The 26,487-nt window shown below is 47.1% G+C and overlaps 1 protein-coding gene across 1 annotated transcript in view; it reads right to left on the reverse strand.

Annotated features, from left to right (window-relative positions):
• The window catches only part of LOC144720149 (uncharacterized), a 35,063-nt gene extending 16,331 nt beyond the window's left edge, over nucleotides 1-18,732 (reverse strand). The window contains exons 1-9 of the mRNA XM_078596655.1: nucleotides 18,607-18,732; nucleotides 12,880-13,054; nucleotides 11,221-11,333; nucleotides 10,048-10,106; nucleotides 8,440-8,523; nucleotides 5,871-6,024; nucleotides 3,469-3,554; nucleotides 2,429-2,728; nucleotides 1,902-1,917 (exon numbers count right to left, since the gene is read on the reverse strand). Coding sequence (XP_078452781.1) covers nucleotides 1,902-1,917; nucleotides 2,429-2,728; nucleotides 3,469-3,554; nucleotides 5,871-6,024; nucleotides 8,440-8,523; nucleotides 10,048-10,106; nucleotides 11,221-11,333; nucleotides 12,880-12,914 — 847 coding nt within the window. The 5' untranslated portion in view covers nucleotides 12,915-13,054; nucleotides 18,607-18,732. The remainder of the gene's footprint in view (nucleotides 1-1,901; nucleotides 1,918-2,428; nucleotides 2,729-3,468; nucleotides 3,555-5,870; nucleotides 6,025-8,439; nucleotides 8,524-10,047; nucleotides 10,107-11,220; nucleotides 11,334-12,879; nucleotides 13,055-18,606) is intronic.
• Between the last annotated feature and the right edge of the window lie 7,755 nt (nucleotides 18,733-26,487).

Here is a 26,487-nt window from a genome sequence, read left to right on the forward strand (position 1 = left end):
GTGCCAGGAGTCTAAGGGTTTCTTAGGAACCCGTAGAAATGCGTCGACTCTATGAAAACAACAAAAACCAACAGCGCCCTTTGATTGTGCACACAGCTCCGATTTTACACTGTAGTTCGCTTTCATGTGGAAGGGTTCCAATTGGGTTATGGCAACGGACACCACGTGGAGTTTTTTTTCTTCCTCCATATTTCCGACTTTAGTTTCCTCTCACGCGGCCAGGTTCGTCGACCTTGCGATGCTCTGCGTTGTTTTTAAACAACTTCGCTTTGAGGTTTGAAAACAGCTTCGCAATCTCTTTCATTCTCATTCATAGCTCTGTACAAACGCAATCCTTTTACCTTGAACACACCTGTAAAACACGACCAGGTATGTAGCTCTTATACGCCACCTTTTATGAGGCACCTGGCCAGCATGGCAAAGTGGGCCAAAGGGGCCCTCTAGAGCTCCCTCTAGTGGAGGCCCTTCCACCAGCAGTGGTGTCATCGAGCATGCAGGGCTGCACCTTTACCAGTTCTCATCAGCCTGGGCCTTACGACAGTATGCCATCGGGTAGTAAAGGTGCGTTCATAGTAATGATATGTTTACATGTAAACTTGTAATAAAAAAACATCTGTGCTATTTTGTCTTGAAGTCGAGTACTTAATTTCACTCCTGTTCATACTCTTAGTTCTTTCGGTAAAGTCACGTAGGTAAAAAATTAAATAAAAATTAATACAAATAAAACAATAAGTGCAGCAAATCTGGCTGTGACGGTCCCACCTGATGACGGAGACTTGTGTTGCCTCCGAAACGTCGTGATTTTATTGTTTTATTTTTATTAATTTTAATTTCATTTTTTACCTACATGGTGACTTTACCGAAAGAACTAAGAGTATGAATCCTTGCAGTCACGAAAGCTTCAAATCTAGAATTCACTCCTGTTCCTCTCGGTCAGTCACCCGGACAAATCTTTTTGCACCCGGCACAACACATCGAGCACATGGCCGTGGCTACAAGTCACGTGTCATCTCCAGCCCACCATTAACGCAGTAAATGTGACAAATGAAGCCCTCGTGATGTCTATTTATTCCATATGGCCATGTGTGCACATTCCACTGCCTGGAGCACGCTGTGAGCTATGCAGCACAGAGGGTGCAGGGAGGGAATGGAGCCACAGTCGCAGGTATGAGCTTGTCTTGTTTGTCTGCTCTGCTTGGTTATTGGAACCTTCAGGCGATGAAACGTAAATATTTCCCTCTAAGCAAGCAGCAGAATTAGTGATAGTATTACACAACAGCCAGTGCACTGAAAATTCGATTTTTTTTGTTTTTATCCAGGAAAGCCTCACTCTATGAGTCTCAATATTTTTTTTTTCAGGATGGTCCCGCATTGGGATGTTTGGACTATTCCATGCATATATGGTTTGCATGTGGGAGTAAACTGGAGTACTCAGAAAATCCACCTTGCCCACTAGGGGATACATCTTCAAAGCTCCACACGGAAGGATTCACGAATCCACTTGCCATCCCCTGGCCACTTGAGAGCCCAACATGGTCCACAGACCTTTGACTGCAAAGCTCTGGATTTATACCGGCGAGCGCCACCACACCCAGCATTTGTAACAGCCACCGATGATTGCAAAAATATCAGCTGAGTCATTAACCTGACCTACAGCCTGCTGAAGTGGACACAATCCCGACCCTCGGTGAGTTTGAGTTTTTTTCATTTTCAGGTACAGGTGGTAGATTCATTACCGGACAGCAGAGGCAGTACGTGTTGTGATATAAACAGTGCTGGGTTCTCTCAAAGCACGTCTTCTGGGAGTCTGCATAGATTTCCAACAGGGCCCCATCTGGTGCGGGTGTCTCTGATGAAACTGCTATGATTGCAATCGCTTTGTTTTTGATCAAACTGAAGACCTTGAGCCGTCACGTCCTGTGTGGTATTTAAAAAGCGGGAGAAATAAACCAGCTTATTAGAATCAAAATGTCTTCATCTAAGACGAGTACCTTACCGCTCTGCCAAACCGCATTGTTTCTCATAGTGTAAGTTTACAGAAATGTGATAACTTGAATTGCATGGAATCCATCATGTGTAGCTCATTTCAACTTCAACTTATTCACTGCATCCTGAATGGATATATTCCACAAAATACAGAGGTCATAATATACATTTCTATCCGGGTTGTGAGTAGGATAAGTATTTTGGAACTATGCAGATATATATATTTAGCCATCCAATCGATATTCCAAACAATCTGTAACAAAATAAATCGCACTCAGTTGAGCACTTGCAATGCAAAGACAAAATCCCCCATATAGCCTCAACAAAATGTTGGGGCAAGTGCTGTCAGCGAGTACCTATGAAGGCTGGCACGGCACACGAGGGGGTGGGTGGCCAGCACCACGCCTGGGCGCCTTTATTTCCCTAGTGGCGATGTTTACACACCGCACCAGGCACTCATTTGAGGCTGAGTCGACCTAGGGGAGGCCCAGGACCGGTTCAGACAATCGTCACTGGTGGTGGCCGTGAGCGGGATATGAAACCGGGTGGCTAGGTTTATAGTACAGTGCGCCAACCACTGTACAAAGACGTGCATACACACACCTGCGCTCCGATTGGTCATGCCCTTCCTGAAAGCCTTGAGCAAACCTTCCACGGATGTCACCTCCGTCTCGACGAGCCCCTCCAACGACACTGCCTCGTCAGTTTCATGGATTCGGATTTTGTCTGTATGCTGGTGATCCTTCGGGCAAAATTATAACAACAGCAACGGTCAAATAAGTTCATCAAGTTGGCTGAGTAATGCAAAATGAAAACGGTGTTTATTGTAGCTTTATTGTAGGCGGATATCCACTCTACACTATGGAATATGTAAGTGTATAGAAATCAGAATGTTATCATGTGAAATGGGTGACATTCACAAGTTGGCAGAGGGCCTTTTGAGTCTGACGAGCCCCCTGTGTAAGCAATGTCCCATCGTCTCCACCGAGACGGAGCAATCCGCTAAACTTCAATGACCCTCGGCCATCAATGTGAGGATCACACTGAGAATATCTTTGGTTGTGTTGTTAGAAAAAAAAACTTGATAACCCACACACATAGATAAGATATCAATGACAACCATTGCTAGCACGATAGGAACACTTCACAATCCACTTGTTATTTTGTTTAAAAAAATGTTTTATATATAATTTCCCCACATTTTTTGTCCACTCAATCCACTAATTCTCAACAAAAGCCGAGTTACTATCTGGATAATACTTTTGTGGGTTATCAATTATATATTTTTTCACAACACCATTCATTTATAAACTATAAAAGCACAACTGATACCTTTCTTTAAATTTGGTGATTATCACATTCTGTGTCCTGGGCTCCGATTCTGTTGCCGTGGATGTGAGCGTGTAAATATTGAATGAACCGGCATTCTACAATGGGAGTTTATTGACCGGAATGCATGAGACTTGACGTAGGCCAACCAACCAGAAGGTCGTACAGTCGCTCATTCCACAGCTGAATGAAGGAAACGACGACCCGATGTGTGCAGCCAACGCTTGACTTTTGCATCCCTGCACTCACAAGTCAGACACGTCAAAATGAGTGGCAAGAGTATTGTTGCATGTGTAGGGGTGTTAGAGAGAGAGCCCGTTATGCATGGCAGCTTATGGCAAACAAACACAGTGGGCGGGGCTACGTGAGTGCACGGGGAGGTGCTCTCTACGACGTCCGCGCCAGGCACCCCGGGGGGGCCCCACCCCTCAGCGGGGGGTTGGGTATAAAAGGGGATGTATCGGAGGGCTCGGGGTTCTTGTTAAGCTAACCAGTGAAGACTGAAGACGTCTTAGCTAGAGCCCTGGACTCCCCTGGTTCGCCGTCCTTATCAGGGCCGAACAGGACCGAGCCAGCGGCGTGGTCCCGAGATCCAGAGCCGGTGCTCTTGTCAGCGCTGGTCTGGGACTCAGGGTACCGGGCCCGACTTACCAGTGTCAGGCCAGATAGCCTCCCCTAGCCCGTTAGAGGAGGACTAGGAGGCAGGCTAGGAAGTAGCTAGCGCGTGTATCCCCAGCTAGCCGGGTGAGGGGGCCGACACCCCCTCTAGTGTTGTATGCCAGAACCGTGCTGTGTGAATAAAACCCGTGTGCCTCCAACTCCGGCGTCCAAGAGTCGTGAACTCTATTACACATGCAAATGGTGATTTATAGACAGCAAATGGAACAATTGCGACCACAAAACTGGTCCTTGTGTGCCACATGACATGAACGTACCACGTGTTTCATTCACACAGCCTTGTCTGAGACCACCAACTTAAAACGTCCAAATTATGCCCATTTTACTACTGTCAATGGCAAAATGAGTGGTGTTGGATTCACCGCAGCAAAGGTTTGGTACAAAAAATAACAGCTCTTGGAAAAGTTTTATGGACCAAGTTTGTTTTAAATTCTAAGGCTCCCTGGTCTCGTGTTGTGATGAAAAACTAAAATGGCATTCTTAAATTCCAGAAAAAAACAAGATGTGTGTTAAATGGTCCGTAATCTACTCAAGGCACTGTCACTCGCTTTAACAGTTTGAGCATTAGATTAACAAACAGTACCAACATTACTCACAATTCACGCACTCGCACAAATGCGAGCTTGTTTTGCCAAGGGTGAGTAAAGTCAACATGGGTCCTATCCACGATCCGCATATAGAACTGTTCTGGCCAACCATCTCCAAGAGACAAGAACACACCGCCTTAGGCAACGGTGGTGATGCATCAACCCAAGTCATGCCCTACTCCAGAAGCCATGTCCACGCTGAGCGGGTAGATGGGAACCATCTTGAATGCTAGGGGGCAGGGGAATAAAGTTTCTGTGGGGGCCCATGTGGAGTAGCCAAGAGGGCCCATGTGGAGTAACCAAGAGGGCCCATGTGGAGTAGCCAAGGGAACCCATGTGGAGTAGCCAAGGGGGCCCATGTGGAGTAGCCAAGAGGATCCATGTGGAGTAACCAAGAGGGCCCATGTGGAGTAGCCAAGGGAACCCATGTGGAGTAGCCAAGGGGGCCCATGTGGAGTAGCCAAGGGGGCCCATGTGGAGTAGCCAAGAGGATCCATGACCATTATTAAAGGAAGACACAACCTTTCCTCCTGTCTGAAAGTAAATTACGTAATTTGCGGGTACAATTGTTCAAATTTGGACCACGACGTCAGTACAATACGGCCTATTCTCCTCAGGAAATCTTCAACGTCCAATGTGAAGCGGGCGGTGAATGCGTCATGGTTAATAAACCCACAATATTAACCAGCGTGGCCTTGTGTATTTGACCTGCGAGCTTCTGCAATAAGCAGCGAGCACGCGCTACCACTGGGCCGCGTCCCCGCTTGTGCGAAATTCTGTGATGTGAGGTGCACTCTTGTGACTGAAACACTTAACGCGTAGGTTTTTTCCGACTTCATGGATCTTATGCCAGAGATATGTGGCGCAGTTTCAAGCAAAACGTCGCGTATCTAATGATTAATTATGGCTGCGAGAATTATTGAGCTCAACAATAATTGGCGTGTTCAATGTCTGTAAGTGCAACAATTTAATGTGTGTTGGTGAGGTGGGGGGTGGGTCTGTCTAACGACCCAGATCTGGCCAGATAATTTCGTGGCCTAACCCAACAATCGATTGTGGATAAAATAAATAAATAACTGCGGATTTTATTTCGATTTAAAGCTTTCGTGACTGCAGGGATTCATCTTCTTGGTTCTTTCGGTAGAGTCACGTAGAATGGAAATAATAAAATAAAACAAATAAAACATAATAAACGTCGTGAGAATTATTTTATTATTTTATAATTTCCCTTCTACGTGACTTTACCGAAAGAACCAAGAAGAAGAATTGCGGATTTGTGCACTTGCCCACCCTGGAAGATGTCCTCAGCTGCGCGCGAAAGCAGCCCGCGCTGGCGGCCGCCGCCGAGCCCCGTGCCGTAGAGCGAGTGCGTCTTCCCCGTGGCCGGGGCGCCGTACGTGGCCACACAGCCGTGGAAACCGTCGAGCACACGCCGCGCCAGGGGCTGCATGCACACAAACCCCCACGCACACACGCACACACACGCGCACATGTATACAAAGACAAAGATCCCCCGTATAGCCTTAACAGACTGTAGGGGCAAGTGCTGTTAGCGAGCACCTGTGAAGGCCGGAACGGTACACGAGGGTGTGGGTGGCCTGCACCCCGCCCGACCGCCTTTGTCTCCCCAGTGGCGATGTTTACGCACCGCACCAGGTACTCATTTGAGGCTGAGTCGACATAGGGGAAGCCGAGGACCGGTTCAGATAATCGTCACTGGTGTTAGCCGTGAGCGGAAATCGAACCCGGTCGCCAGGTTCGTAGTGCAGCGCGCTAACCGCTACACTACCGCATGCACACACACACACAACAAAGACAAATATACCCCGTGTAGCTCTAACAGACTGTTGGGGCAATACTGTTAGAGAGCACCCATGAAGGCCGGCACACCACATGAGTGGATAGGTAGTCAGCACCACGCCCGGCCGCCTTTGTCTCTCCAATGACGATGTTTATATGCAACGCATCAGGTACTTATTTGAGGCTGGGTTGATTTTGGGGAGGCCGAGGACTGGTTTAGATAATCGTCACTGGTCTTGACTATGAGCGGTAATCGAACTCACGCACGCATACACGCACACGCACGCACCGCCAGCATTTTAGAAAAGTTTTAAATATTCGCTTTCGGGGATATTTGCTTTTTCTGAGTGTTGGCAGTCGTGCGAGACACGTGAGTGCCTCAAGTAAAGTGTCTCAGTAACCACGGTTTACCATCTCACCAAGCAAGCTGAGATGTAAACCAAGTCTGGTATTGGTGCCATCTCATTGCTCGAGTACAAAAAAGCTACCAATGATAGACCACGCCACAAACACTTGTGATAGATTATTTTACATGCCTTTGTCATTGCTTTTCTGGAAAAACGTCTCCCCCTGCCGTGTCAGTCATAGGGGTTGTTTGACTAAACTACACCACACTGGTGAAGGAGTGGCGGTATACAGGACTGGCCAGATATCACTCACCACGGATGTAAGCTGTAGCAGGGAATCGAACTCAGGTCACCAGATTCACAGTGCTCACCACTACGCCACAATTCCGTCCATAAGCAACGTATTAATTAAATATGTAGGCGTGTGAACGGTGTGGCGACATCCACAGCGCTGGCCAATATGACCTCTTAACCTTTGATAAGGCGCATAATAGTTTCTATTGATTATTTGATTGAAATGTGTTCTTACACTTGCAGTACACGAATCGTGTGCAAAAGAAATCAATAAGTCGTATGTGCTTGGTCCAGGTTACCCCTGCAGCCACAAGAGACTCTAAACTCAACACAACAGCAACAACAAAACTATTGATACTTCAATTTACCCCGAAACCTCACAATCACAGACTCCCGAGGGATAATCATGAATTACCCAACACATGACATGGCTGACCTCACTGACCCTCACGTGATAGCCAAATATAAATGCAATTTTAATAACTATTAAGCCCATCAACAACACGGGCAGCAGACGTTATTTTGCCTTACCCAAAGGTGCATGTCGTAACTTTCCTTCAGGCAACACACAGTACCACAATGTAATTATTTCTCAATTAATATCGACCCTTAAATCTCACGATACATGCATCAAATTGCGTATGTAATTATGTTTTTCCCTGATTCGTGTCTACTGCATATTGTGTGAAATGCTTTAATGTCTCCCAGCAGCCCCAAGAGATAGCATTCAAATATTGATTGAATTCTCTGACGTGGCAGCAATAAAGTGGTCGAGTGATTTGCATATCAATCTGTGGCAACACACAGGAGCATAGGGAGACATCTGTGGCCACTAGAGGCTTTATACGATTCACAGCAATGTTAAGTTGTAAAAAAAAAACTGTCAATGCTCGAATTAAATTGCGACCCTGAATTACGGCCATTCATTCGGGGAGGAGGTAAATCGTCCCACCCACGGCGTCTCTTCAATAATTATGCATCGAGTGAACAAGTGACGACGCTGCAGCACGATGGAACAATGAATGGTCGCCACAGTGGCGAGATGTTAACTACCTCGCCTGGTATACAGGAGGGTCGTGGGTTCGATCCCGACCCTGCCGCTTGTATGTTTGCAGTTTGCATGTTCTCTCTCTCTCTCTCCCCGTGGTCGTGTGGATTTTTCTCCGGCTCCTCTGGGTTTTCCCCTCCACATTTAGAATCAACGTCACGTGTTTAGAGAGTATTTGGCCGCTATACATTTCCACATAGGCCACTTTGTCGGGCTGTCATTCGTGGGCCAGGTCGCTTCTGAAAAATATCCATATAGGCTCAGTGGACCTTACCTGGTAAGAACAAAAAACAGTTCAGTTTTATAATAAAAACAAGTGTAGTTTAGATTCATATCGGCCATCGTTTTTACGGAGAGCAGCGGCCGCTACCTTGGCAATGGCCTCGTACACGTCCCTCTGCGAGGCATCCTCATCCAGCACCGCGTCAAACTCCAGCACCTGCGTCTGGTTCCCCTGTCACACGCGCCGAGCCGCACAAGCACCAATTAGCAACTGCCACCTGATCCACACCCAGAGCCGGCCCAGCCACTAAGCGACCCTTGCAATTGCAAAGGGCCCCGTGGCCAGCAGAGGGCCCCCTAGAGTCACTGCTAGCTAGTGGGTGAAAAAAATCATTCATCAAAGGGGCCTCCAACCAAATTTTGCTTAGGGCCCCCAAAGGTCTAGGGCCGGTTCTGTCCACACCGCACGCGTCACGTTCTCATTTCAGGCCGCACCGTCGACTGGAACACGCGCGTCGATTGCACGCCCGCTCGTGGCACGGCAAGCGCCGTTAGGCCTGCAGCAGTCGCTCTCTCGCGTGAATAGAAGGCGATGACTACGGGTGCCAGCAGAGAAGAGGCCTCGATCCAACGGCACACGGCAATGGATGATGACCAAGATGATGAAGATTGCTTGGGAATTGTAGAACATCAACTTTCTCAAGAAAGTGCGGATTAAGTATAGAGAGGAAAGCCGAAGAGTTTGTGGCAGAAAAGTGGCCTTGGCTGAAAGGGAAAGTCTGTACGGCAAATCTCCAATGTGTTTGGGGTTTGTAACGCATGTTGTACAGTACAACCCGAAAATACCATCGAATAGCTACGCAGCTAAACCGCATAAACCCATTGAGCAATGTTGCGGCTGATTATGGGGTATGGAGAAAAGTGATGGTGTATGATTAAGCTTAAAAACCAACACTGAACTCCACAGAGATGAGAGCGTTTAGGTGGATGACGGATGTATCAAGGACAGACCACATCACAAACGAGACCACTAGGGAATGAGTGAAAGTGGCACCCATTACCGAGAGCGTGATGGAGTATCGTCTAGACCAGGGGTCAGCAACCTGCGGCTCCAGAGACGCAAGCGGCTCTTTAAGGACTGCTTCGTGACGTTATTTATTACGGACCGCAGTCCCGTATTCACACGCATTGCGGCTCTTGAAATAATGATTTTTTTTTTATATCGAATTCGAACAAAAAATGTCTCTTCTTGTATTTTAGTTGCTGACCCCTGGTCTAGATTGTGTGTACATGCCGAGAGCAGAGACACGGATTACACGGGTAAGAGAGTGCAGAACAAGCGTTTAATCATTTATTTCTGCATCATTATTAGTATCATCGTCTGCTTGTCTTGCTGAGCCAGGCGGCAACCAACTCATCATCACAGCGGTGCACTCGGCTGCTCCTGGCGTGGTTATCTGGCTTGATCACCTGAATGTGAAATTGCAGTCGTTGCTCCAAATCTACACCAGCCATACGAAAGAAGGATAGCTGTGTGGAGGGAGGGCTCTCAGACCACCGACCACAATTTCGTCGGATGACCCAAGAAATGGGGGACGGCGAAGACAGATGAAGAGACAAGGAACTGTGGCGTCGACGGGGATTTGCGCACAAGAAACGAGAGTGGGGAGTGAAAACCCCAAAAGAAAGCCGACCCCAAATAATGGGAAACTGCACTGAGAAGAGACGATGAACTTCTGAATACACCAGTCCTCACCCGGCCAGTGTTGATTTGAACTCCATGCTGTCCTTCTACTTTCACGCATCGCTTTGTCTCTGCAGCACAAGACACAGTGTGTCAATGGATACCGTGACAAGGCTATGGCTCACAAATGGGAGGCAATGATAATTATCCATAGATTGTTATTATTACTACGTGTGAATTACTGGCTGCACATGGCATCAGTCTCTCTCGGGTTTTTCAGTCTCTAGTGAGACGAGCAGCTGTATTCATTGATGATCGAAATAATAAAGCGGCGTATGACGTTCATGATGATGATGCTGTTGATATTGATGATGATGGTGGTGATGATGATGATGATGGTGGTGATAATAAATATCGTCCTGCATGTGCCTGTCTGGTGGACTAAGCGCTGATATTGAAACGACTGCCATCGCAATAAGTCTCTAAATTAGACCACCTGGACCTGTTACCCAAGACTGGAGTTTTGTAGCCTCCTCAAACTAGAACCACGAACCACCACTCATCTTCTTTCTACCGGCTATCAACCAAAAAAAACACGCCGTCTGCTTCACAGTGGATGTTAAAGTTCCCATGACGTCGGTTACAAGAGCGGGCCATTTTGTGCCGACACTATTGTCCAAATTTGCCAAGTGTGAAAAACGACCCACGAATCACTCACTTGGTATATACATAGCAATAATCACCCACTACCACAAAAACTTGCCAGGACCCTCCCCCAAAAAGTGTCACGAGCCGAATTGTATTGCAGCCCGACAGATCGGCTCATCTTTAACTCAGAGTTATACCGCGAGCAACTGAGCCTTCCATGCAAAGTTCTCAGCGATACAATTGCAGTAAACCACATGCCAACGTTACGCCAACGTTGGAATACGGTTGGGACCTTTGGCCCAACGTTGGCGCCCTACGTTACAAGTATACAGGGATGCTCTCTGCATATTATTAACGTTGGAGGGGGGAGTAATTCGTGGAACTTCAGCAGTGCGGACCACTGACGAGATCCATCATTGGCGAGATCGCCCGTTGACCGAATGCGTTTCGCCACCGAGCCTCGGCAACGATCTCGCATTGGGTTTCGTGCCGGAAAACCCACGCCACCGATGGACGATGTTAACCGAATTGTCTCCCCCGTTGCCCTCCACGCATGCGGCCCCCGCGCGACCACGCGGCACGCCTGGGGGGACGCACCGTCGCTCTTGTCTCCCGGGCGCAGGCGAACCAGGACGCGGAAGCTGTCCCAGGGCGCGTCTTCGGACTCGGCGCCTCGAGTCGTCTCCCAGCCGGAGGCGCGCTCCCCCCCGCTGCACGGTCACAATGGCGAGCAGAACGCGCGCAACGCATGAAACCAATGGCTTGGTGATTAGGTTGGCTACGTACGGTCCGAAAGAAGTTCAACATACATAAGGAACATTAAGCTGCTGCTGCTGCCAGTAGTGCGCAAGCACAACTATAACGAACACACTCAAAGCATTCGTCAATAACAATGTCGTGGCCTTAAAAGGCAAAATGTATCACTGGCGACAATTCGGCCAATGGCCCTTCTTCACGTAGCACGTAAATAGAGTGGCAAGAGAGAGAGAGAAGGAAATTGCCACGATTTGTAAATGACATCGGTTTAATTATCTTTTAAAACTTACTTTATTGAATTTCATCGGAAATAAATAACATTCATAGAATATACTTCACCAACCCGCACTGACCAGCTGTGGTGAAGTATGACTTAAAAATAAAAAACAGCCACAATGACCTACATGGCGTGGGTGTGTAGGCCTTAATCCAACAGCGGATTCACCAAGGGCTGAAAATAAAATAAAATAATTTAAACACATTCCTGCGGAGGGAGCTGGTAGGAACGTTGGGTTGCTCGGTCAATGGCCAGGGTCAACGGCGGCATGGTGTATTCCGCAAATATGCCCGACTGTGAGGGCGGGCAGAAGCCGGCGTGAGTAGGTTAAACCATGAGTTTTATAAGGGCACCACGGGGTGACCAGCCCCTCCCCACCCAGCCCCACCCCTCCCACACCCCACCCAGCCCCACAATCCCCACCCAGCCCCTCCCCACCCAACCCCACCCCTCCCACCCCCCCCCCAACCCCTCCCCACCCTCCCCTCCCCACCCAGCCCCTCCCTCCCCACCCAGCCCCGCCCTGCACGACGGACGGACACAATAATCCGCTGTGGGCTGGTGTAACCAGGAGGTTCCTACCAGTATTATTATCAGGTCTAGGAAGGCTCGACGCGATCGATGAAATGATTATTTCAACCGTCGATGATGGTCGCAGCTCGACTTGGCATCACCGACCCCGGTGGCTCAGCAGCAGAGCGAGTGGCTCGCAATCGTTTGATTAGTTCACATCCTGGTTTGGGGTTGACTCAGCCCATCATCTCTTCTAGGTCGATGCAATATATACCACTTTGGCAGCGGGGGGGGGGAGTTAAAAGTGATTGTCTTATGGATATACTCGCCCCTGCCATACGAATGTGGAATTTCCAGCACTGGCTCTGTGCTGCGAACGTGGAGATGAGCACCACCTCAATGCTCATTCCATTTGAGCAGAAAATCACGTGGTGTATGGGTCTGTGACATTTGGCTGGTCTCTATGTAAGTCTATGAGTCTCTATGTAAGTCTGTGTTTCATGTACGTGTGAGTCTATGAGTCTCTAAGTCTACGGGATCTGTGTGTATGGATAGTGGATGTGACTGGGGAAGAGGCACGGGTTTCGAAACACGTAGAGAAAGACAAGCGCGAGCAGCCGATCCCCCACGCAACAATGTGACTAATTATAATAATAATAATGCGTCGGAACAACAACAACAACATCGATGCTACAGCGCTGGATTCTCACTCTTTAGGTGGCACCACGTCCTCGTCTCGCTCCATCGGGACTCCTGCAAGGGGACGGAGACGCGGGGCCCGATCCTCCCTGTGATCCTCGTGCGGGGGTCCTGGGTCCTCTGGGTCCGCCGGGTCCCCTGTGTGTCCCGATGTCTTGCGTCGCTGGCGCGGGAGCCGCAGGTTGTCTGTGGAGTTGGGGATGTCCGCGGAGCGGGAGAAGAGAGCCGGGAGGGGTGGGGAGAGAGAGAGACAGGAGGGGTTAGGGAGTGAGCACGTGCAACAGAGCTCTCCAAATCACTGCTGAGTCAATCGTCATGACGAGCATCATCAGCCAATTCGCCAAGCCTGACTCTGCTGATGAGACACGGACATGGAATGTCGAACACCGGTCCTGAGTTGTCTTGTGTTAGACCAATGCTGCTAAATAGATGGACTCCCTTAAGGCCGTGTGGCCGATGGAATGTGTAAAACAAACCATTCATGAAATGTTACGTGGAGAGACGACAATGCAAAGGAGGCCTATTTTGCATCGTATTTATTTAATTTCTGCACACTACCTATGTTTGTATCCACGACGAAGCTAATGCTTATAGTTGTGGTATGTATCAACAACCATCTGCTAGATTAAAGGCTTCCCCAAGTTATCACAGTCTATCATTCAAATACCGTACGAACAATTCCTCGGCCATGTGATGGTACATCGAGAACTAGAATCTGTTCTAAAATCATAGATCATCATTCTCGGGACACATGCAAAGTGTGTTGCATGAAAAAAACGTCACGATTTTGCCCTGCGTGAAAATAATTAACGGCTACATTTAGACGAATGGGGTGAACACAGCTGTACAAACCACACTCAAAAGTGAGAAACAATACAAACGAGACGATAAACACGAGGCCAAATAACCACTTGATTAATATACATCGAACGGCGACCGGAATCGTCAAAAAATCATCGAATCTCCGTACGGGGAATTAACCTCTTGCCCCTCACAACTACACACAAAGACCGTGTTAATGGTTAAAGGGTTGCTTCCTTGTTCATTTTAGAGTGACAAGCAAAAAAAAACGTACAACCATTTGTCAATCCACTGCGAGATGAACGCCTCCCACCCTACACCGCTATCGGTCGCGGTGGTGGCTGCTTGACCATACTTCACCAAGCTGGTCAGTCCGGGTCGTTGATAGATGTGAGCGAGACCAAGACCCGTTAGGATCATCACTCGCCCACCGAACGCAGGCGTGTGGCCCGGAATACAACTCGGGTTGCCGGGTTCACACCGCAGCGCGCTAATCATGGCGCCACCGCTCAGTTTCAGTTCAGTTCATTGACTAGCTATAGCCCTGTGAGCCATTGGGCTCTTGACTCGGGTGCAACCGCAACAAACAAAAAACCATGAACAAGAAACATCTTGAAGTGACGACGCGCAACAGAAAAATCCAGGGGAAAAAAACAGCAAAGTCTTCCAGAAAAAGCACCGCATATCAATGCTGTGTGCAAGAATCCAAGTGGGATGCTCCACGCGGGGCACCTTTCACACGCGACAGCTTCCCGCGAAATCAACGAAGCCAACAACAGCAGCGGTGGTGGCCACGTCGGTCCAAATGCAGCGGTAACCTATTCTCCCTGCCTTGGATGGGTTACCATCGGCGCGGTTAATCATACAAAAGAAGTCGACTGTGCAGTGCAATCACTCGGAGCCTTTGATGCTGTGCGATCGAGTTCCATGATTGACCCTGGATTCGGTACGTTCAATTCTCTTTCATCATCATCATCGTCGTCGTCGGCCATGGTCAATCCACTGCTGGATGAACTTCTCAAACCGCCTCTACCTCTCACGATCCTACTATAGCAGTTATCCAACAAGCACACGCACTGCTTCAATCGCTCCACCTCCCACGCGGATGTCCTCGTGGACACATTCCCGTGCCCTGGATGGCGCTCCGTTATTATTCTCGATCGTCGTCCCTTCCTGCGAAGCGTCCTGCCTAAGCCTCACTTAAAAGACTGAACGATGTCATTAAACCTGCGTGTGTGCTCGAAAATCCGTGCGTTCGATCCCCCTTCCTGGCTCTCAATGTAATTCCAAGCGTGCATCCATCCGCACTTTCTTAGCGCACCCGTCGGATCTCTTTGTCACAACAATGGCCCTCACTCTGTAGGGTTTCGCGGCTGTGCCGCATGTCTCTCTGGGGTGTTCTTTACGTTGTTACACCGCGTGTTGTTTGACGCAATGTCCCTGGGGGTCTACTGCTTACAGGATTCGGCGCTCTCCCCGCCGCGTCCCGGGTTCGATTCCTGGTCAGGGACCTTTTTTGTTGGACAACATGCGATAACAACCAGAAAATATACCATGAAGCAACGATGATTGTTACCCATCAGAACGCGCTCAATAATAGTTTTTTTTTTAGAGGACACATATCTTGGCAATGTCATGAGGTTGATCAGCGATCTGCTCGTGGGAGTAGAGTCCAGAATACCCAGAAAAAAACACGCAATGAGTACGCTGGCATAAACAACTCAACAACTACGCACAATGTTTTACATATATATTTGCTGTACTGCCATCTCCTGTGAACCTCACAGTCCAGCGCGTTTGGTTCGGAAACTTTGCCTTCTCTACTTGATCCACCAACCCTTACCTCCTGCGTCCCCCGTCCGGCCCAACAATGCGTGGGACCACACGGAGCGAAACGACGGAGGAGGAGGAGGACATCTGTGTCTTGTTAATCATTACAGAATTCATTAACGAGCGAGAGGAGGAGACGCACTTACTGGCACGGTCCGACGGGATGTCCTGCATCACGCGGTTGCTGGATGGCGGGTGAAATATCTCTTCCCCGAGATGAATGTACCCTAGATTAATACACGTGTAGCTATAGCTCACTGGAAGAGTCGCAAACTCACCACAGTGTAAATGTTGCCACTACTGCGCCCACTTTCGCCGCGACTGACTGAGAGGCGAGGAGGCGGTGGCAGAGAGACCGCGTGTTGCTGCGGCGTGGGATCGAGACGGAGAGGGGTTTTTTTGGAGAAGGCAGCCGTGCGAGTGGCTGCTTTTTTCCCCCCTTCTACACGATTATTTATTTAATTTGTGTCTCCCCTTCTTCTGAAGGAGACCTCCACTCGCCGGGGAGCAAACATTTGCTTCAAAGGGGCCGGCCCCCTCCCTGGATCGTGTAGCGGCGCTCGCCACAGCAGACGCCCGCACGCACATGGGTGTCCGTGAATGTCGCGTGGTTTTTTCGCGTCGTCGTATCCCCCAGGGGCCCGCGTTTGCTCTCCTTCGCTCGCGAAGGACCCTCGACGCCACGGTGCAAACACGCGTCACGGAAAGAGAAAAAAATGTTGACGAAAAAAAACTTTGCTTTAAGCCGTCGTTTGAGTTTTAGCTGCCAGCGGACACAGACCGCTGAACGTTGGAGGAATGGACAATCGTGGCGCTTTTCTACTCGATGAGACGGCACAATGCGCAAGCTTTCGTTAATTACACCGTACCAAAGAGGCGACATAATATACGAAGTTTCGAACAATGGCCCTTCTTCACAACATAGAGAAGATAGGCCAATGAGTTGTTTTAGTTTTCTGTACTATTACACTACTTCCAACTCAGTACAATATCACATTTCTGTTCGATGGACATGCAAGATGTTTCATGGTGATTTTTGTTTTATATAATTCTCGTGATTTATTTACCCAGTAAAGCCTACATGGGCCTCGTAACACTTTTCTCAAGAGGATTCTGCTGCATTGGGGAGGTTGGCCAATTCTTTGAGCGAGAGTTTGGCACACGAAGGGGTGACGATTCTCACTCACCTGGCCACGCCTCGCTGGCCAATGCCCAACAACACCTGGCAAATCTTGACTTAAAGCTTTCGTGACTGCAGGAATTCATATTCTTTTGGCCTTTCGGCAAAGTCACATAGAAAATATTTATTTTTATTTTATTTCAACCTATCTACGTAAAAATCTTGATTTGAAGCTTTCGTGACTGCAGGAATCCATACTCTTTGGTTCTTTCGGTAAAGTAATTTTGTCTACCTACGTGACTTTACCGAAAGAACCAAAGAATATAAACACCTGGCAAGCCCTGGTGGGTGACTACCCATCCGAGCACTCACCAGGCCCCAAATAATGCTTAGCTTCCGAAATCAGACTGAGAGTGTGCGCATTCATTGTGGCTTTGGTCGTTGGTTGAGTGACAGCCCTCACGTGTGAAGGAGGAATCCGATGACCTGTGAAGATCTTTTTCACAGATGTCCATCATACACTGGGTAGTAATAACGATAATAAGTAATCACGGAGATAGCCGCCCACTTTGGTAAGTAAATGCGCACAGGTGCATTCATGTACAGCAGCCCATTTTGCCAACTCACTGCTGGATGAGGGCCTGCCAACGCGAGCGCGTAAACGCACCGCGTTCACGTTGGGCACGGAGTACATTGAAGAGGAAACTAAATCAGCAGAAAATATCTCCTTCACCCAGCCGTCTATCCAGAAGAAAATAAAAATACGAAGCATTTCTTATACACGACCGATCGGCTGCACGCGGCCTTCTGTGAGTGCATCATTTCAGCAGCATTGAGTCAAGACAAGCAAAACCCTGGACCGGTTTCGACACATCAGCAGAGGCAGGCTTACTTGAATCAATACCGGTGAACTCCCGTTCTTACAGGCAAGGGACCCGCTCTCTCTCTCTCTATACAATATCGGTCCGAGTTCGACTATTACACCGAAGGACGGTGATTTCCCGAAACGTGAGCGGTATTTATGGCACAAGGCACAGATGATAACGAGTCCTTCCACGTGTTAGCGCAGCAAGAGACAAAGAGAGAGAGAGGGAAGGGGTAAGAAGGAGGAGAGCAGAGCATGAAATCTTTTGTGAAATCTTTTATTTAAAAGGGGGGGGAGGGGGGACATACAGCAAAGCATTGAAAAAAAATTAAATGATGAACGAAGCAAAGTGCCGACTACACCGAGCATCTTCTTGTTTCCTCTGATCGTAAAGAAAAGAGACATGTGTCAATGTTAAGGCACAAGTGAGCTGCGAGCCAGTGTGGCACTCTCAACCCACGTGCTTTCGCAACGCACACCGTTGCGCGCACACAGGCGATCATTCGGGCACCGTGAGCACGACTTGTCAGGGTGCCGTTTAGTAATAACCATGAGACTCGCGCACGCAACGACACAGATTCCACGTGTAGACTCTTCGCAAGCTGTCGGGACAAGTGCTGTGAAGGCGAGCGCCGATGTTTTAAAACACACCGCACCAGATACTCATTTATGGCTGAGTCAACCTAGGACTGGTTTAGATCATTGTCAACTTGTGTTGGGCCGTGAGCAGAAATCGAACGCTGGTTTGCCAGTGGGTTCGTGGTGCAGCGCGCTAACCGCTACACCACCACTCCCGACCACCACTCACCACAAAAAGACAAATATCCCCCGTATAGCCTTAACAGACTGTTGGGGTAAGTGTTGTTAGCGAGCACCTATGAAGGCCAGCACAACACACGAGAGAGTGGGTGGCCAACACCACGCCCGGCCGCCTTTGTCTCCCAAGTACACTAGGTACATTATTTTAGGCTGAGTCGAACTAAGGGATGCCCAGGACCAATTTAGATAATCGTCACCAATGTTGGCTGCTCGTGTCGCCAAGTTCGTAGTGCAGTGCGCTTACCGCTACACTCCCACTCCGCACACGCGCAACAGAAAGACACACACACGCGCACTGCTTACGATATCCACTTGCCAACAGCTTCTCTTTCTTCCACCACCGCGGCCGAGTGTCGCTCCGCAGACGGCCGACAGCTAAGCTCCCATCATCGCATCTGCAACATCATCACATCATCACGGAACCCCCGGAGGGCAGCGCAGACGGGGTGGAGTGGGTTGGGGAGTTGAGCGATGGAAGAGGAGGTGGGGGGGTCGCCTCTCTGTGCTGCCAAGTGAGTCGTCCGCGGGACCTGGGACGGCTCCTGCGTGCGGTGGCTCACAAAGAGGAGGCAGCTCCCTCTTCCTCCTCCTCCTCTTCCTCCTCCTGCTGCTGCTGATCCTGCGCTCGTCGCTTTGCGCTGTAGGGCTTTCCCGTGTTGGGTGACATCCATACTGTGGCACATCCATATTCGGATTCTCAGGATTATAAGACGCTATGGAAAGTAAGACGTCCAGTGTCAATAAATGTATGCAATTGTGACAACAACAAAGACAAAGATCCCCCGTGTAGCCTTAGCATGCCGTTGGAGAAAGTGCGGTTAGCGAGCACCTATGAAGGACGGCACGGCACACGAAGGGGTGGGTGGCCAGAACCGCCTTTGTCTCCCTATTTACGATGTTTACAATTATTATCACACACATCAATCCGCCAGATTGCTCTAAAATATAGAGGGGGGGTAGGAGTGAGTCTTGTAATCCGGAAAATACGGAAGTACAAATCGGAGCGGTGGCGCAGTGGTTAGTGCATTGCCCTGTGTATACGGTCACCTGAGTTCAATACCCGCTCACGGTTAACATCAGTGGCGAACAATATCCGAACCGCTCTTTGCCAATCTGCACTGATCATGAGCACCGTGATGTGAGGTTAAGCAAACTCCGGCTACTGACATCCAGAACGTGATTGACAAAGTCACGTCGCGTGTGTTTTATTGAATTAACAGACAGCGAATGCCTCCATCGCCACGTGACATCTATAATGCACAAGTGTCAGTGCGCCCGTCCCTCCGTCACGCTCTGGATCTCTCACACTGTTTGCCGAAGGAAAACAATGAATGAAACAAAAAAAATGCTATTTTTGCCGACGACATTCCTGGAAAATCGTCGCTTTTATGAACTTCCAACATATTGACCCCAAAAATGTCCAGAAAATATTCTTCGGAACATCCCTTTGGACATGATGGTGCAATTGGACTATGTCTTGCATCACTGCATCTGCTTATACCAGCTGCGATGATTACTGACTGCTTGAAAGTAGCAAAACCCGCTAGTGTGATTGGGACGCGAATAACTCCTTCCATTGAATATGTCTGCGTAACACTTCAGAATTGTAATCTGCTGCTGTTGTGCATTGTGCAACGGATAACAGTTTGAACTATCTGGGGCAGATGTGCATCGTCATGTGCGTGAAATGAGCCAAGTAGGCAAGCGAGTGTCACTGGAAAACAGCAGCTTTTGATTTTCCAGATTCCTGTGCACAATGTCAGATTGACTCTGCTGTTGGGCATTACACCGTATTGGTTATAATAGCGGAGATCCTGCAAACGGTATGCATATATTTTTTCCTATTTTCAGACTCAGATCCTACGACATTTAACATTCGCTGTGAACGATTTCACAAAATCTTCAAGAAGAAAAAAATATCATGGCTCACTTGAATTAAGTGCAGCCCCCCTACTTACAATCATCTCCAGCTAAGTGATGTCACCACAACACGGTGTTTTGGTGAGTGCGAATTCCTCCAGTGCAAAAGTAAGATTTATCATAAGAATAGTAATGCCAATAACGTCTGCATTTATAGGCAGTTTTTAACCAAAGCTTGCAAAATCCAGATGACTTGCATTTTACTGAAGTTATAAAGCGCACAAATGCCCGGGCAGTATTAGCAATGAAACAAAGTAACGATGTAGGTCAGTCACCCGATGAGCATTTTGCAGCAAATCGTTTTGACAGCATTGTATTTGCTCGAGCATCTAAACCGTGGAACTGTTTTGACTTCCCTGAGTGTCATCAGCAGATTCAGACACTTTTGTGGGACGGGATGAGCACACAGGTATGAAGACCATGAATTGAGCACGTAAAGTAATGTGCAAATTCAATATAAAGTCTAAGATTTTCATTCCACGGCGATACCGCCGCACATATACTCGCTAGGTTGGATGGTCCATTAAAACCAACCTTTTGCTTTTCATTAGTTTATTTTAAGAAAGATCATTGTGTAGGTATACACAACCAATATTTAACACCTGTATATAAAATTGTATAACATTTTTTATAATTTTACTTGCTTCTCAACATTCCGGTTTCGCAAATAAACCAACTCAATTGGCATATTTGCCCACGTGACAACTTGATTTTATAGGCTCTGTCGGGTGGTGGAGGGTTATAGTTAACAATTGGCATCATACCTACATGATCTAACCCAAAAGAAAAAAATTCTGAAGTTACTATTGGTCATCAACGCCTCCGTATAAAAATAATACCAAACTTTATTTTGCATTGCAGTAATAAATTATTTTCAATTTGTTGATGGACTTTCTGTCTCGCTTAAATGCATTTGCAGTAAGACGCTTATTATTCCCAAACAGTGTTGCATTCTGTATGTAGATGTAGACAAAGAAAATGTCTTTGCCTTAATGAAAGCCATACATTAGTGTCAGCAGAAATACGTGTTTCAGAGGTGTTCATTGCCAGAAAAGGTTTAGAGTAGAGCTCAGTGAGAAGGGCAATGATGGCTCGTTAAAAAGTTCTACAACCATCGTAAACCATACACTCATCCACCCACCCATCCACTCACCCTCCTAACCAACCACCCATCCACCCCGTTAGCCACCCACCCATCCACGCAATCATCCACTCATCTATCCACCCAGCGATCCACCCAACAATCAACTCACCCATTAAACTATCCACCCAGCCACACATCCATCCATCCACCCAATCACCCAGCCACCAGCACATACAGCGGCTCACATACCACTCCCGCTCCCTGGACAACCCCTCTCTACTCTCGATGTGTCGGGGCGGGGGGGATGAAAGGGGGATGGCTTTGCTCTATTTGGATATCGTGAACTGTAAGGGCCCACAGTTGTGGGTAGACGTCCCTCGGTATAACGAAGTGCTTAGTGCACGTGGTAACGTGTTTTCAAGCTGGGGGAGGGCACGCCCCCGATTCCATGAACGAGAGGCCGGGACACATAAAAGGTGGCCTTGAAATTGTCCATGGTCATATATTTCAGTGAAGGATAAAAACACTTTGGTTGTTCAGTTGATCCATATCAACACTGCGTAAGTGGCCAGAGTTGGAAGGTGGATTGAATGGATGTTATCAGGTTCGTGGAAACACCTTATTATCATAATTATAACACACGGTACAGCAGGTGGTTGTGAGAGATGCTGACCAGGACGAAAATGTGCATCTTAATTCTGCGAGAGGCCAGGATACAACTCTGCACAGCGCCAGAATGCGTTTTATTTGACAGCGTGGTTTATGAATTCATGACGCGCGCCATTATACTCAAATTGCCAAGCGGGACAATCTTGAGTGAATGTGAAACACAACCCCTGGAATGCGTTGTTAAACGTTTTCTTTGGAAACATTCACTCAGACTAACACATTTATAGATTTGTTTAATTCATTCTCAGGGCAACATTGATATGTGTGGTGCATTGGTGGGCCCTACGCATATACGAGCTTTTAGTATAGGATACGTAGGCGTGTTATTAGGGTACACGTTGTTCTCATTAGTTTCAGAGACCTTGGTTTATGTAGCCAATATCCATTGCCTACTAATAGAAACAAACGCAACCACAGTGTTGTGGGATTTCACAGTTGTATTAACCAAGAACCCTGAGGCTCTGAACGAAATATTTCATGATTTCATGTTCGTTGGCGTCAAAACAAAAAACATGTGATGCTCTTTACATGTCTTGGCTTTCCAGCTTGCCGTGGTATTGGAGCGATCCACGAGTTCACACTTCTTCTGCGTGCATGATCAAGATTAATAAGGAGAGTTATGCATGCAATTAAGTTATTACCATCATTATTATAATGAATATGACAACCATGCTGAATGCAGCCAATAACCATTTCATTTAGACAGCATAAAACACATTTAATATTGGCATGTGATTTCACTCAGATGTACGTATGTATGTTCAACTTCTTTCTCACCGTATGTAGCCAACCGTGCTCATCGGAGGTGTGGAGGAAGGACAACACACTGAAAACACAAAGCACTTCTAAAGAAACAAAAATGGGTCCTCACTTGTAAAAATAAAATAAACACCATACGTTTCAATACACTTGACAAATACTGTACTCCTTAAAAAGGCGCCGGCCAAAAATCTCAGATTTTGTAGGCTTGGCATATGAGGTTGCCAAGAGATGGCAGTGCAGCAAAGGATTCCTAAACCTGTTTTTGTGGAGATTGGAGTGTTACTCCCTTGTATGCGTGTTTTTTTCTGCGTGTACTCTGTTACTTCAAATATGCTCAACCCTTCTGCATGGGATTGGCCAAACATTCTAATGCAAGACTCCCCCTGGAAAAACGCTTGAAACTCAGTGAGGCTTTTCTGGGTAAATAAAGGCCATTCATTTGTTATTATCCCAAAAGCAAAACCCCTCCGGAAGAGAATATTGACACTCATTAAGCCGTTCTTGGGTACATAAATGACATCAATATGCCTTTTTTTTAGCCGCATCGACTCTAACACCAGCCGCCGAAGATAGCGGTCCCATGAAGTGTATCTACACGCAAAGAGGCACTCGTGCAGAGGACGAAGGACCTATAGGTAATGGCTCTCAGGCTAAAACAAGCAGAACCTCTTCGCAGTCCTTGTGAGCCACTGGACGGGAACGGCCCTCGCCATTGTGCACGGGGACATTCCTGTGGCGGCTCTGCTGGCCCGCGACGCATCATCTCTCGTTGCCGAGGAGTCATGGGATTGCTCTCTTTACATGCGGCGACTGTAATGTGGGGAGCGGTGGCGCAGCGGTCAGCACACTTTGCAACGTACCTAGCGAGCTCATTTCGATACCAGGCCTTTTCCGATATGTTAAAAGGATTCATATTCTTAGGTTTTTTCGGTATAGTCACGTAGGTAAAACATTAACATTTAAATTAATAAAAGTAAAATAAAATAATATAATATATAAAGAATAAACCTAAGAATATGAATCGTTGCAGTCACGAAAGCTTCAAATCTAGAAAGCTTCAAATCTAGAATTTTAAAAAGAGTCGATTGTTACCTATTGCTGTACAGCCCTGGAGTGAGAATCATTAGATTACCTAGTTACACACTCACATTAAACCTACAGGGAGCAGTAGCATTGTAATTTAGTAAATTCACTGCTCCAGCATGACCCATTTATAACATCAGCATTGATTAAGCAAGCATGACTCAGCTGATGAGATACCGAATGTCGAAACATATCCAGAGTTTGCTTGTGTTAAACCAATACTGATGCAGAAAATGACGATTTTAATGCTGCATATGTCCACTATTCTCTGTTGTAGGTCTTCGGTTGAGTAGTTGTGTGCTTGCAAACAGTGCTTTCATTTTCACAAAAATTCCCTTGCTTTTTCCGTCACGTGTTCAAGTAAATACACAATGTTACGTTTATTTCCTTTAAACTGTAAAACAATTACCGTGCCTGCTACAGATGATGACCACAATAATAAGGCAACTACGTAACTGCAATGTCACTTGACTTCCACATAGGATAACCTTTATTGTTCATATTTGTAGTAAGCAGAGCGTGGTTGTCTGGTAGATAGCGGGGACTCGGGGTCATCCGCAGAGGCGCGAGATACTGCAGGAACTAACCGGCGAGGAGCGGGTGGCAGAACTGGCCTCGCCTGGAACACGGGGCTCTCATGCAGTGGCATCATCGCCCAATGTCGCTCTTACTCCACCTTGTGGCCAATCTCAAGCGGTCACATGGCTCGTCTCAGTCGAACGATCGCGAGTTTAGAGTTCGTTGTCGAGGTGCGCGGTTGAATGACACAGCAGCCCTGATCATTGACCATAAACACCGCGCGTGCGTCTGCGTCATAGGCCAAACTTGCCTTCTACCTTGTGGCTCCAAGTCTTGAATGCACCAAAGCCCACCTTGGCTTTTCCAGTGTCAGGTCATTATGCTTGCATTGAGACACTGGAATTCGACGGCAGTTAATTCATCATCAGTGCTTTCTCCCCCGTGCAACTTCCCAGAATAAGTTGTCTGGTGGATGCCCAGCATTGATGCATTGTAATCAAACGTATTCTATATTTTCCAACGATCAGTTAGTACATCTGTACGCATTATCACCAGATACTTGAAATCCCAAGGCGGACTTTGTTGCCTCCACGAATTGCAGTCAAATGTCCCCGATGTCACCTACATTTCCATGCCAATGACAATCATATTGCCGTCTGGTAACCCAGAATAAATAATCGGTGACTGCCAGTGCCCATTGCAGAATGCAATTACTAGATAGTGATTATCTTGGTGAATATCTCAACATGTTGGACGATACTTATTATTGTCGGTGATGCAGAGGTGGATTGAATGTGCTGTTGTAAATGTTGACAAGACCCACAGTTCAAGTTCAATGCATTTTCACCGGGCAGCAACTCCCCTTGAGATGCCCTCCGAGAAAGCTGTATTGCGTTACAGTATTTATTTAACAATACTGTACACAATACAACCAATTCCTGCTACCCTGTCAAATGCTTAACAAAGTATGCATCTAAACAATAATTTGCTCAGATCAATATTTAAGTACATTTTTATTTTTTCCTTTTGCCAAAAATCAGCAACAGTGAGGCAATGTGCAGATGTTGCGGAAGAGATCCAAAACAAAAATTTAGCCTTTATGACAAAGATTACGTAATCATTGTAAAATAACGATATTAACGTATCCAAATCAACAACAACCATGAATAAACCACTGCTGGATTAAGTATTCCCCATGTCATCATCAACTCTCATTGTCCTGAAAATTCACAATTCATCTCACTCCTCTGTGTGAGCTAATTTAATCGCTACATCTTGTAGTATCATGTCGGGCGTGTTATTCTTTTGGCTGCCATTCAATTACCACTCTAGTACATCCTTCAAAGCCATGTGTCCCACCCAATCTCACTTTTGTAAACAGATAATATTGTCTTCAATTCGTGTTTGTTCTTTGATATAAGTTTAACTTTTTTTTCTAAGTGTAAATTGCAGCTCTACGCCTCTTTGTGTAATTTTTAGCAATGTGCAGTGATTAAAAACATATTTAGGCATAACGTAATGTGCCTTTTACTTATTCAGCTTTGTCTCACATTCCACTTTGTTTGATAATTTTGATCCCAATCATCATTGCAAAAAACGTTATATGTTCTAGTATCATTGTAACCACTGATATAGGAATTAATATTCTCGTATTATTGTAAAGTAATATTCTAGTTAATCGATATCGATTATGTTATTGTAACCATTATCCCTGTGGTAAATCGTAATTGGAGCGTCGCCAGCATGACCGTGGTGAATTTCGTTTTCAGGTATCTTCAACAACCTGTACGGACCAGTGTGGTGAAGTATGGTCATATAACCCCTCCAGTGGACGTGTAACCTAAACCACCGCGGCAATCCCCAGCTGCTCTGGTTCGATCAGCCAAGACAAGGACTCTTCTGAAACAAAAAAAAAATACATTGGTGACATAGTGAAATGAGGATAAAAGGAAAATTCCATACTGATTAATTATGGAGGAATGGGATTCTTGTGTCCAGGAATGAAACATAGAATGTTATAATGAAGGAGTAACTCTGAGAGCGTTGTCCAGCTTATATGGAGACTCTCGAACCAGAATATAGATTAATTAAATTGTCTGCTACAACAACCAACCGTGAAGTTGTAAGTAGAGCAAATGAAGAAATCA

This window comes from Lampetra planeri, chromosome 7 (assembly GCF_965212315.1).
Source record: "Lampetra planeri chromosome 7, kcLamPlan1.2.h2, whole genome shotgun sequence".
NCBI lineage: Eukaryota > Metazoa > Chordata > Hyperoartia > Petromyzontiformes > Petromyzontidae > Lampetra > Lampetra planeri.